Genomic DNA, 13,855 nt, shown 5'->3' with positions numbered 1-13,855 from the left:
CTTTTCCACTTGTGTTCTATCCATATTTTCAGTGAGTGATTTTTAGTCCATTTTCAAAGTATATTGGCTGTCTGCATTTCAGCAGTCTTTGGGGATTACAGTTGGGAGTCAGTTTGAAATCCCAATTCATTTGGCTTGAGTATTTATTTAGGACATTGTTCCTCTCTGAAGTGTCTTGGGGTATTGAAATAAAAATATTAAGCTCTTTGAGGCATTTTTTAATTAAAAAAATTTTATTAAATAATTTAAAAGTTGTATACAGAGTAAGCACATAAAATTTAAGGGAGGGAGGGAGGGAGGGATGGATGGATGGATGGATGGATGGATGGATGGATAGATGGGCAGTTGAATGGATAAATATTTGTGGTGGTCAGTAGGTGACCCAGTTGCCTTCAGAGGACTGAAAGGGTTGAAGCATCTTCTAGAAACTCCAAGTTTCTCTGGAGATTTGGGGGTACAATATTAAAATTACTTTTCATTCTCTTTCTCTTCTGTCTTGGAGCCAACGGTAGGTGGGATTAATTAGAGTAGCACAGATCTGTAGGGACATGCTTCCTGGAATTCCTCAATGGTGCTAGTTTAAAAGGAGAAGATATGAAAGGCAGAGAAAAGCTTCCCTAGAACCTTGAACTATCAGAAGAGGTTAGGACAGTTTAGTGCTTCCAACTAACATCTCCTACAATGACTAATTTCTAATCTCTTTTCCCATTCTGTAGGATTAGCCTGGGTGAAACTGACATACTATGCTTTAGAAGTCAGGACCCTCTGGTCACCTAATAGGATATAGAGGGAAAGTTTTGGGTGCAGTTCCATTTGTGAACAAAATGTATTTTTCTGTAGGTTCTCTGACCCCTTGTGGGTCAGAGATCAAAAAATTGCTAAGAACCCACCAAGACCTGAAAATCTGTGTGCACTGTGGAAGAAAAAAAAAAGCAAAAGCAGTCTGATTATCGTATTGTACTTCGGCTGCCAACATGCTTACTCAGTCCTTAAGCTTCCACAGCACAATTTGAAATGGAAATTTTCCGATCAGAATTTTTCCTATAAGTCTTAGAAACTTGGATTTGAGCCCATTATGCAAGCCAGGGGTTTTTTTCCCCCCCAATTACTTGACAAGCAGGTTGCCTTTGAGTCACTCATATGAATGGCCTTGATCTAGACATTGGCACATGCTGAAAAGGCAGAAAAAAAATCTTACTATTCTTTGACCCTTTAAGAAGATTAGTCTGTTCACAGTTTTCTCCTGTGCTTGTAAACCTTCGTGTTTCCTGCCTGTCCTGTCATCTTCTAAGTCTCTCCTAAGTGATCTTCAAAGCATTGAGGCTAGCTTGTGCTGGGTCCTCACTACTCCAGGCCTTTCCTCCTTCCCTGCCTCTATGCGTACTGTTTTTCCTTCCCTAGTACCTACAAGGCCTGCCTCCAGTCCACATTTTTCTGTGAAGTTTTTCCTGAATTCCTGAAGTTCTTTGATCACAGCAATCTTACGAGCTTATAGGCATTTTCCCCATTTAACGAATGTGGCAACTGAGGTCCACATTCAGACAGCTAGCCCTAAAGAGACAGATCCTGCACATCGTCTCCCCAACAAGACAGACACTCTGGGAAGGCAGTCACCACATCTTTGCCTCTAGTTTATCGTACAAAAGACAGTTTGGTTCTTGGCACACAGGTGCTTAGTAAATAGTTTTTGAATTTGATTTCAATTTGAGAGTGGATTAATAGCATTTCTGTCGTTAGGACAGCAGCCATTTACATATTCTTTTCTTGGGAGTTTAGACTTGCAGGTCTCTCTGAACAGGTAAAGCCAGGTTCTCGTACCCCAACTGAGGTTTAAAGATGCAGGGGAGATGTCAAAAGATGTGCTCTGGGATTTCTTCAATCACTTGGAAACTGTATTGGCTAATTAAGATCATAATTGATGCCACGTATGCACCTATGCAACAATCTTGCATGTTTTTCACATGTACCCCAAAACCTAAAATGCAATTAAAAAAAAGAAAATCCCCACATGAAGAAAAATTAAAAATAAATAAAAATGAGAACTATACTTAAAAAAAAATCATAATTGATTATTTATTCTTTCATTCATTCATGTGTTTATGTGTGTGTGTTCTTTCATTTTTTAACCATTGAGCAGGTATTTATTAAGTGAAACCTCATTTATGTTATATGAGTTATTACGTGATGATATCATTAAGAAAAAATATGTGAAAGTTTATTAATGTCGGCTATGAGGGGGAAGAAGGAAGTCAGAAAAAAAAAACCACTGCTGGGCACAGTGGCTCACACCTGTAATCCCAGCACTTTGGGAGGTCAAGGTGGGTGGATCACTTGAGGTCAGGAGTTCAAGACCAGCCTGCCCAACATGGTGAAACCCCGTCTCTACTAAAAATACAAAAATTAGCCAGGTGTGGTGGAGCATGCCTGTAGTCCCAGTTACTTCGGAGGCTGAGACACGAGAATCACTTGAACCCGGGAGGTGGAGGCTGCAGCAAGCCGAGATCACCCCTCGGCACTCCAGCCTGGGTGACAGAGCAAGACTCCATCTCAAAAAACAAACAAACAAACAAACAAACAAAAAATTCTGTATTTTAAAGAAAGTCAAAGTTAGCTTCATCCATGATAAAAAGGGCATGTATAGTATGCTTTCTCTTATAAAATTTTGTTCGTGTACATAAAGAATTCCATGGAAAAGATGGCTACCAAAATATATTGATATCTCAGGCTGATGAAATTTTAAGTAACTTGTACTATTTTTATATTTTCTATAATGTATGACAGTTTAAATAAATAGATACATTGTTTATATAATAAAAACAACAAAGCTGCCATTGTGGTGAGAAAAAAATCATGGAGTGTCTACTGTGTGACTAGTCTCTGGGAATCAATGTAGTAAATATCCACCTGAGATCTTCCTTTTACTTTGAAGACACGTTAATAATTCTTCAAATGAAAATCAGTTTGAATGCTGGAAGAGCAGTGGTCAGTGAACACTGTGATTGTCATAATTATTCTATAGCAAGAATCCTTTTTCAGATCTCTTACCCAAAGATCTGGGTGAAAGGGCTTCAGCAATCAGCCCGGCCCTTAGGTTTATAGCCCCTTTGGTTCTTATGTCTTGACCGAAACAAGAAAGGTAAGATGGTATCTCTGACCTCAGCCAATCTTTTTATAAGGGGGTTGAGCAATGGTCTGGATGAGTCAGTGAAAATCAATTGCAGTGATGGAAAACCCATCTAAGAAAAAATGTCCTGGAGCCAGTGGGTCAGAGCCAGCCCCTCTGCACGCGAAAGATTTCACAGTCTGCGTTTATTGACACAGAGGGTGGGTTTAATTACCCTGAAGGAATTTCTGGCATGTTTTGCCAAAGCCAGTTTTAAAATGTTTAATCAGTGGATTAGTGACTATCAAACCTACTGGAGAGGTCTACACATGGGGCAGTTGGTCAAGTGTGGTGTATTGCAATGAGGCTGTTAATGACAGAGTATGTGTACATTTTGTCAGAGAAACATAGGAGAATACTACCATCCACTCATTAGATGATCTTGGCTTTAGAAAGTATGGCTTGTTTTCTGTGTCAAAGGCTTGGTTTCCTTCCTTAGTTTCATGATCTAAGCAACTTCATGACCTCTGTTTTTGGTATACTGAAAAGAGAACCTGGATAAGATGGTCTAGAGCCAGAGTTTGAGTGATTAATCAAGCAATCATCAGTTCAAGCCACAACTAGCTACTTGAAAGAGTAAATATGCTTTTCTAGATTGAATAGGCCCAAGGAAAATGTATACTTAAAATAGCATGATTGCTTTTGTTTTACCTGTTTGTGTTGACCTGTAAAACATTTTAAGATGAGAGCTATAAAAGGAAAAGCAGGGTGGTAGTGTCACATCACAAAGTAATTTTAATCTGATAAGTACCTTGAGAGGAAACCATAGTCTAAGATAAATGTAAAATCACTAGAAAAATTGTTTTCCTGATTTTTGTGTCTCTGCTCTTATATCTTTTGGTTGAATCCCTTCAATAAGATGTAAAAACAGATAATAGTGCTAAATACCATATTGTCTTCATCTCTCCAAGGTAAACTTCATGTAGAATTTCTTTTTTCTCCCTACGTAAAACTGTCCTTCATACTACCTCCTTTCCGTGCCATTCTAATCTACAGATAGGCCACATTCTACTCTCTAATGTAGACAAGCAAGAGACTTGGCACCTTGAAATTTGAATAGAAACCCAACGGTATCTTTGGTAAAATACATTGATTGAGCCCATGTTGAGCTGCTATTTATGTCCCATTCACTTACATGGTAGTTTTTTGATACTCCTTGTTGCTTTCACAGAAAGTCTTCTCAGGCTATTTCATACCAACATGAACTGATCTGGGAGATTTGCCAAGCTTACTGGCTCTTGACTCCCTCTTTTTAAAAAACGTTTATTTTAGGTTTAGAAGTACATGTGCAAGATGGTTAGATAGGTAAGCTACATGTCACAGGGGTTTGCAACATGCAGATTATTTGGTTACCCAAGTAATAAACATCCTACTCCCTCTTAACCATCAAAACAACTGATCAAATAGTTCACTTGTCCTTGGCACTGCTGATAGTTTTCGATTCTAAAGAATTCCCAGGGCCGGGCGCGGTGGCTCACGCCTGTGATCCTAGCACTTTGGGAGGCCGAGGCGGGTGGATCATGAGGTCAAGAGATCGAGACCATCCTGGTCAACATGGTGAAACCCCAACTCTACTAAAAATACAAAAAATGAGCTGGACATGGTGGCGCGTGCCTGTAATCCCAGCTACTCAGGAGGCTGAGGCAGGAGAATTGCCTGAACCCAAGAGGCGGAGGTTACGGTGAGCCAAGATGGCGCCATTGCACTCCAGCCTGGGTAACAGGAGCGAAACTCCGTCTCAAAAAAAAAGAATGAATTCCCCCTTCCTCTTGCTTTTAAATTAGTTCATCAGTAAACCAACTTCGCTAAACAAGTTGATACATTAGCAGCTAAATATTAGACAAGGAAGAAGTTTCATAAAACAGTAATGTCATCTTACATTTGCAGAGGGGATTTGTATTTCTGCAAAGTATTTTCACAGGTCTTATCTACTCTGCACAACAAGCATAAAGAGTAAATTTCCTTTATTCTCATTTTTTCAGTGAGAAAACTGAGATCCAGTGGAGTTAATTAACTTGCCTATGATCACATACCTAGTTTATGGTGGAGAAAAGACTGAGGCTTAGAGACTCTGATTCATAAAAAAGAGCTCTTTCTGTGATATCAGATAAATCACTAAACTCCCAACTAGATGAAATCTTACAGTCTTGGAAAAAAGTGCATCTGTTTGCTGACTCTCTCTGTAAGGCATTGACCACCACCATTTTTAGCACAAGATTCTTTCGGTGGAACAACGTGGTGTGCCTTCCGCCTTTGATTTTGGAGCTTGGGCATGGGTTGTGTCTCATTCCTAAAGTTACTCATTATTACTTTTGCCAAGTGGAAGAGTTTCTGGAACCACATTGCTGGAACTACATTTAAGGTGCAAGCCTTAAATGCAGAGAAGCCAGTGGATTTAGCTATATTTCATGGCTGTATATTGCACCCAAATATCTAACTCACAGATATCTGCCATTTGGAACAAGCAAGAAAATAGGTAAGAAAAACAACAGATCGATCATCAACAACACCATTCTGATCCACAGAAACTAACATAAGGACAGGAAAGCAACATTTACTGAATACTACGTGTGGTTTTTGCCTAATTTCCATTTTATTATGTAAGCTGTGAAATCTTTGATAAGAATATGGGGCCGGGCACGGTGGCTCACGCCTGTAATCCCAGCACTTTGGGAGGCCGAGGTGGGTGGATCACAAGGTCAAGAGATCGAGACCATCCTAGTCAACATGGTGAAACCCCGTCTCTACTAAAAATACAAAAATCAGCTGGCTGTGGTAGTGTGTGCCTGTAGTTCCAGCTACTTGGGAGGCTGAGGCAGGAGAATGGCTTGAACCCGGGAGGCAGAGGTTGCAGTGAGCCAAGATCGCACCACTGCACTCCAGCCTGGCGCCTGACGATGAAGTGAGACTCTGTCTCAAAAAAAAAAAAAAAAAAAAGAAGATGGGCTCATTACTTAAATCCTCTAACTGCAGTTGCCCCTATATAAAGTTAAGACAATAGTAGTAACTACTTTTCTTGGCTGTAGTGAGGATTAAGTGAGATAATACTTGTACATGGCTAGTTCAGTCCCTGACCCAGATTAAACATTCAAGGAGTAGTTGGTTGTTTTTAGTATTTTTAGAAGACTTAAGTGGTCATAAGCATTATTTCCACTGAACCACATGTACTTTCTACCCTCCCAACCATAGGGTTTAGAATTATATGAAAAAAGTAGTCAAGGAAACAGCCTCTGGAGATGACTGGGTTTGTATCCTGGCCCCGTCACTTGCTAGTCCTTGGACAAGTTATTTAACTTCTCTAAACCCAGATGCCTCATCTGTAAAATGAAGACAGCAATGTTTAACCTCATAAGGTTGTTGTAAGTATTAAAAATGACGGTGCCCGTAATGTGTTCAGGACAGTCCGAGGAACATAGTAGGTAGTAATTGCTAAATAAGGTTGGGCTGTATTTTCATTAATATTAGTAGAGTTATGTATGTCTTAAGATATTATTGTTGAAAGACAGTTGTTTTGGTTACAAAACAGAGGACAAATAAGTTAACACACCAACCTTAATCTTTGATCTAGTATAAGTACCGGCTGGTGGTGATTTGCTGTCTTTTAAATAACAAACATAATCTCTTGGGTTGGATTCTTGTGTCGATCTAAACAAACTGCTACCTTTTTCTGAATATGAAATGAAGCATTGAGGAAACTAAAATTCATTCTCTACTCTATGTACCATCAGTAGGCTAGTTTTTAAAGATAATAACTTTAAGATACTAAAAAAATAATAAATTATGAACTTTTTGTTCTATATCAGTGGTATGTTGAAAGTTCCCATTAAGGCCTAGTTTTTTTTTGTTAATCTTACATATTTATTTTGACTATTTCTTCTGTTATCTTATTCATAGCTTCTCATAGTGTATAACCTCATACCTCTGAACACTTACAGAGAAAGGGGCCCATTTCTAACCAGTGAGGTGACTTGCTCATGCTTCTGAATAGTTCCTATTGTATAAAAGTTGTCCTGCACCAGAGCATTCTCTCTTTCCCCACTGCTCCTAGCCTTGCACCATAAAACCTTGCCCCAAACGCTGAGTATCCTGTCCACAGGACCCCACTTTGACTACATGAAGCCAGCCCTCCTCCTCACTACAGCCTCTTCAAAACTCCCTAGATGCCACACAGCAGCTGTTTTCAAACTTTAATGTGCATTAGAATCACCTGACGTGTTTGTTAAATACAACCTTCTAGGCTCCACCCCTTTGAGCTTAGAATAGATGTAGAGGCCTGTGATGGGGCCTGAGAGTTTGATTTTTTTCTGTTTCCCAGGTAATCCTGCTGCTGCTGATGATGATCAGGAGCAACATTTAGAGACTCGCAGTTCTATGTCTGTATTCTCAAGTGAGAAGCAGTCCACTTCAGGTCGAGGGAGCTGAGGCCAGGGAGCTTTTACAGTGTTGATTGTGCTACCTTGTTAGCCTGGACTTTGACGGGCCAGGAGCAAACTCTCCCAAAGAGATGGTAGGGGGTATGTGGGAGTGTGTAAATGCACCTGTATGTTACCAAAAGTTGAAGCATCACAACCTCCTGGAGTCTGGATCTGAACCCCATGTTTGTCACAGGAGCCAAGGGAGAACCCAAGACAGAGAATAGTGGCACAATAATGAAGCATGAATTATCCAGATGAAAACACCTATGGAAATAAAGGTATTAGTATTATTATTTATACCTACTCTTCTTGAAAAAGTAGCAATATAGAAGTGTTGAATAGTTCTAATTGCTTGAAAGTTGTTCTGTGGGACACAAATAAGTTAATTTACATTTTAAATAAATTTATTGTACATAGGAAGCACAGTTTGATTTATTGTTTTAGGAATGAGAACATATTTTGACCTAATGCACATGGTAATGATACATTATAACTGGTTATGAAATTACCAGGAGAGTGTTGGCTAAACAAGAATAGAGCCTGTTTTATTGATGTTATTAGGTTTGTCAAAGCTAGAGAACAAGGTAGATATATTTACTGCTCAACAAAGAAAAAGAGCTTGGGGTTAAGAGGCAAAAAAAAAAAAAAAGACAATATGGGCATCTTACTTTGAATATAATGAAAAATAAAAGGTCTCACTGAGAGGGTAATTTCCAATGAGAAAACAGATCTAGAAATCAGTGTGTAGGAAAAACAGCTTCTCACCTGTATCAAATATTCTAAAGCCCTTTCATTATTAACTCTTAAGTAGTTCCACCTGATTTGGATGAAGTAGCACGAAGGCTTCTGCTAGGCATTTTTATTCATTTCTCGATACAGTGTGTGGTGAGGCTTTAGCTTTACAGCCTCCACATTTGGCTATATTTTGGAGTAATGGAAAATAAAATTTAATACAAAAGAACTGTATTTTGATTTAAGAATAAGAATCATCAGAGATTAAACCCTGAGACAGATCAAAGAGTACAACATTCAGAAGAGAAAAGCTCCCTTTAATAAAAGGAATGAAGGGGGAAAAAGGTTCTAGATAAATATTTTATCATAGAGCTAATGAAATTTAAAAGGTGGTCACAGATCAAAAAGGGAAGAAAAAGAGCAGGTATGTGTATATATGTATGTGTATGTATATTGTGTATACACAAGATGTGTATGTGTCTGTATGTGTATACATTTGTGAGTATTCTCCATCAGACCATGGATAAAGATGTGTGAGGCATTAGTATCCTAAGGGAACTATGCAATGTTAGTGTTATACATTTATATAGACTCCATGCAGGTGATATTTCTTAAATTTTTAATATAAAATAAGAAAGCAGGGTTTTTACATAATGTTGGTGATATGAGGGAGAGTTCAGCTCTTCCCTCGCTATAGAAAAATTACATTTTGCTGTCTGATCTATTTGATTAAAAGGCTTATATCTGTTGTAATTTCAATGTACAATTTTTTTTTCATTCCTACCAACTAAGTAACACTTTCAATGCATTCTAATATAATATTGATTGGGGGTTTGGGTTTTATTTGGTTTGCCCTTGATGATGTTACTTTAATGAGATGAAACTGAATAGGCTTTGAGTGGATTCCCTGGAGCTTCCAACTTTTATGCCTTCTATTCCTCCTCCAAGATGGAGGGAGAAAAATAATTTTAAGTATTTTTTTATTTGGTCAAAGTTTATGACTTGTGTTACATCAGACTCAAAATTTCTAATTCATTAAAACTGTAAATGAGAGACAGTTCAGAGTCTGAATTTTAAGAGCTCGTTGTGAAGAACAGCCAGGATAAATACTAGCTTTTCACTGTGCCTCATCAAATTTAAATGTTTCTGAAAAATCCTTTCAAAGTACAAAGACAGAGCCCCTCTCCAAATTTTGAGGGTTGGTGACTAGATAAGCATTGTGCATAGCTTAGTGATAAGTGTGAGGTATAAGGTGAGTGTGTATGTATTAAAACACGTGCCTGTGTTTTAATAGAATGTAATAGTCACTTCAAGGTGTCATTTTTAAAAGTTTAGCTACTTTCTTCAGAAACTGAATCTGTTAGAATTTGGTTAGGACTGCCTTGAAAAGAGGTTGGTCAATGGGTGCAAATATATGGATAGATAGAAGGTATACATTCTAATGTTTGATAGAGTACAGTGACGGTAGTTAGCAACAATGTATTGCATATTTAAGAAGCTGGAACAGAGAATTTGAAATGTTCCCAACACATAGAAATAATAAATACTCAAGGTGATAGGTAACCCAAATACTATAACTTGATCATTATACATTCCATGCGTATAATAAAATATCACATGTACTGCATAAATATGTAACATATTATGTGTTAATTTTAAAAATCACCTTGAATTTTTGACTTTAGATTCTGATTATTTAAGAACAGTATAAGACATGAAACCATGTGGGGTTCTCTCTGATTTTCTGAAATCCGTTCCAGTGAGAAATAATAATTTAATATGTGTCAACAGATTGGTAATGAAGAGTCTGGCATCCATCCTTTTACTTGTTAAGTATTTATTGTGCACTTACTATGTGTCTGGTGCTGTACTTGGTGCTGGGGATGCAAAGGTTTAGTACATAGACCTGGTCTCTTCTGTTAAGGAACTTGTGGTTTATTACGGGACACAGACAGGACAACAGGCAATTATAATGCAGGATGAGAGGTTCTCTGATGGAGGAATTACAAGAGACTGTGAAATGACATAAAAGGGTGCAGAGAAGGGCTCGTGAGAAAGCAGATGGCTAAACTGTGACCCGAAGGATGAGGAGGAGGGAAGAATAATAAAAAGTATTCCAAGCAGGGAGAATGGTAGTCAAGATGATGGGTTAGTCCCATCTCAGTTATTTAGTAATTGGGTGACTTTAGGAAAAAGTCTATCTTAGATATTTTTGTTTCCTTATCTTTCTGTGGGAGATGAGTTGGTAGCCACAGTGGATATGGCTGCTGGTGGAAAAAAATAAATGATAGCAGTTAATATTTATTGAGCACTTATTATGTGCCATGTAGTGTACTAAGCCCTTTACATGTACTAGTTACCTAATTAGGGTTTTCAAATCACCTTTTGAGGTAGGCACCATTATTATCTGTTTCACAGGTAAGAGAAGCTCAGAAAGGTTAAGAAACTTGCTCAGAGTCACCTTATTAGCAGTAGAAAAGCCAGGATTTGAAAACAGGCAAGTTTAACTTAGAACCTGCATTTTACACCACTACTATACTATTCATAATCTAACTTTCATAAGCGGAGATAGAGATGAGCAGGATAACTGATTGAAAGGACTACATGGAACTCTATACTATCATTATGCATTTTAAACTGGGGCATGAACCACGTGGTTGGTAGCTAGTCCAGAATAAAAAGTAAAAATGGCTGCAGCAATGTATGGGCTGCCATTACTTGCCTTGATAGCAACACCTCTAATTCTATGGCCTCAACACATTAGTTGTCAAAAGTGGCATTTCCTAGGGGACATTTTTTGAAAAAACAGAACATTCAATAAGATGGACCATGGGTTTGCTCCTAAATGACAACTGCTATGTTAGAAAGTTCTCAAACATTCCTGAGATCTTTAATCTCTGTTAATCACTCCACGTTCCTCTGTGACTGATCAACACAAAATGAAATGGAGGTTTGACAATTATCCAATACCTTTGAAGAATCTTTCCCCTTAATGCAGATAATCCAAAGCTCCAGTTGCACCTTTAAAAATTCTAGATTACCAGGTTCACACAGGTATACATATTCTCTATTCTGCCTCCACTTTTTTACCAAATAGACCTTTTTTGCTGTCATTTCTACTTTTCTGATAATTCCCAATGTGCTCCCTGAATTTATCTAGACTCTAATCAGCCATCATATTGTGACCTTAGGACTGTCTGTACTATTGTCATATAAGCAGCTCCGTGTTGCTGGCTGACACATTAGCAGTCATTGGAAATTACTGAGAATGTTTGGAGAGAGGTGGTCACACAATCTTTTGTTACAAAGGGCATGTCTCCACTACAAAAGCAAAGACTGGTTCTATAGGAGGCAGAACCACAATGAACCAAAATAATTAATTCTTCTGCATCATAGTTCAATTCCAGAAGCTAATTGTTAATTTAAGTCCTGCTCGTGGCCTGATAACGGGGCTTTCCCTTTGGAAACTTGACTAAGCTAGTATGAAAGGCAAGACTGTTATTCAGATATACTAGTGAAAGGCAAACAGTTTCACATATTAATGGTCACTAATGACCTGTAATCAAGCTATGATTTGTTAGGTTAAAACAAAGGCATAATTAGTTTATTTGTCCAAGAATGTAAACAGAGAGCTTTGTCAATCTGCAGATTGTTCGTCATTGGAGACAGTAGACTGGGGTGTTCCTCTTGAGCTGTGGCATTCGGGGACAGCATTTTCTTTTCTTGAGATTCTCCCAGCTTCCTGTCCCCTCATAAACCTGCAGGCTTAGTCAAAAGGGAATGAAGAGGATACTTTTATTGATCCCCTTTCTCTGTGGCTTTGCTTTTTGATAAGTGAGCCACTTTATTTTTTTTTCTTTCAGCTCCACTCTGGTCTCATGCTTCAAATAGCTAATTTTCTCATCACTATTTATTAATTTTTCATCACTATTTATTCAGCAAACATTTAACACACAATTGAAGACAAATTATGCTCCAAACACTATCCTAGGCCTCAAGGTTTTAAATGATTATCAAGAGAGTCCTGACTCAATCTGCAGAATTTACAACTTTCCCCAGAGGTGTCTTAAAATTTTCTGTACACTAACTACTGCTTGTAAACTTATCACTAAAAAAAATGAAACATTTCTTGAAATGAAACAGATGCTCTGTTGAGATATGCATCTTAGAGAGCAAGGCACTTTGATCTTTTGGGGTGCATCAAAGCTGACAATAGAGATTTTCAGGGGTTATAGTGACTCCTTAGAAAAGCTGTATCTGGTGTTTTGTCTACACTTATTTAATTTGAGAAAGTAAGTATATTTAAATTCTTATAGGAAACCATGGTATTAAAATGTAAAATTCTTTAATCCTTGATCAAGTAAAAAGAAAAGACTGTGATCTACCTGGTACAACGAAGCAATAATAATACAGGTTATCCCAGTGAGGCACTTGGATGACTTAAAATCATGATGAAGCAATGGGCACGATCTCACTCATGTGGAACATGAATTCTTTCCTTGTTAGCACTAATAGCAATCAGCAATCATTGTGTTTACTCATTTGTGTGTTGGTTATCCTCTCTTCTTGAAAATCAGCACCTGTCTCTCTTGCCTAGTCTGTATCCCAGGCTCCAACACAGTGCCTGAAATCTAGTAAATATGCTCAGTAAATATTTGTTGAATGTTGAATGAAATCCACGCCCAATGATGAGAGCTTGAGAGCTAATAGCATTTGAGATACTGTGAAATAAAGCAAAATTACTTGATAAATGGATCTCTAAGAGACAGGACTAAGAGATAATTGGCACTATTGTGAACTTCTACTGCATGAGATTGTTTCTTCATGTCCTCTTATGTCCACTTCTATGTAATATTTAATAATCATCTCAATATGTTAAAAAGGACCTCATGTTTATTTGGAAACTACCAAAGCCTGGAAGTGATATTTATTATATTCACCCCTGGGGTAAATAATCAAATTTATTGTGTGAAATGATATAGTCTTCTGAATCCAAAGGGGGACTTTAATATTCTGGAAAGTCTTTACAGTGTTATGGATAGATGGTATGGTCATTTTTCAGTCATTTACTTGATAGATGTTTATTGGGCACTTATTGTGTGCCAGGTATGGGGTTAGGTACCAGGAATATGGAGTGACAAGGTCCTCTGGGGAAATATGTTAATAAAGATTAATAAGGATAAATGTACAATTGCAACTGTGACAAGCATTCTCAAGGAAGAGTTAGTGGTACTCTAAGAATGTGTAATAAGAGGATTATTGGACCCAGACAGGGAAGGCTTCCCTGGTGAAAGAATAATTGCTAAATCCTAAAGCCATAATAGGAGTTAGCTATGTTGAAGAGGAGATGGGAGGATGACCCAGACAGGGAGAACCACATGTACAAAGGCTTTATAGTAGTAGCAGTAAAGAGAGTGTATGTTCAAAGAAGTGAAAGGTGGCCAGTGTGGCTTAAGTTCCCACAGGGTAGACATTAGATAGAAACTACATATTGCAGAGTCTTGAAAAGGTATATGAGCCATTTTTGCTTTTTATCTTAGGAGCA

General features: G+C 38.0%; 1 protein-coding gene across 19 annotated transcripts in view; it reads left to right on the top strand.

Annotated features, from left to right (window-relative positions):
- PPP2R2B (protein phosphatase 2 regulatory subunit Bbeta) overlaps positions 1 to 13,855 on the top strand; it is a 478,247-nt gene that overhangs the window by 214,404 nt on the left and 249,988 nt on the right. For 4 of the 19 annotated variants that reach the window (XM_012457554.3, XM_064366493.1, XM_064366492.1 and 1 more), the window contains exon 2: positions 7,772 to 7,856. The exons of the other annotated variants lie outside the window; for them this stretch is intronic. In XM_012457554.3, coding sequence (XP_012312977.1) covers positions 7,820 to 7,856 — 37 coding nt within the window. In that variant the 5' untranslated portion in view covers positions 7,772 to 7,819. The remainder of the gene's footprint in view (positions 1 to 7,771; positions 7,857 to 13,855) is intronic. 19 annotated transcript variants of the gene reach the window in all.

This window comes from Aotus nancymaae, unplaced genomic scaffold, assembly GCF_030222135.1.
Source record: "Aotus nancymaae isolate 86718 unplaced genomic scaffold, 86718_ANA_hifiasm-v0.15.2.pri h1tg000064l_1, whole genome shotgun sequence".
NCBI lineage: Eukaryota > Metazoa > Chordata > Mammalia > Primates > Aotidae > Aotus > Aotus nancymaae.
The sequence above is the reverse complement of the archived record's forward strand: the minus strand, read 5'-3'. Positions and strand labels throughout refer to the sequence as shown.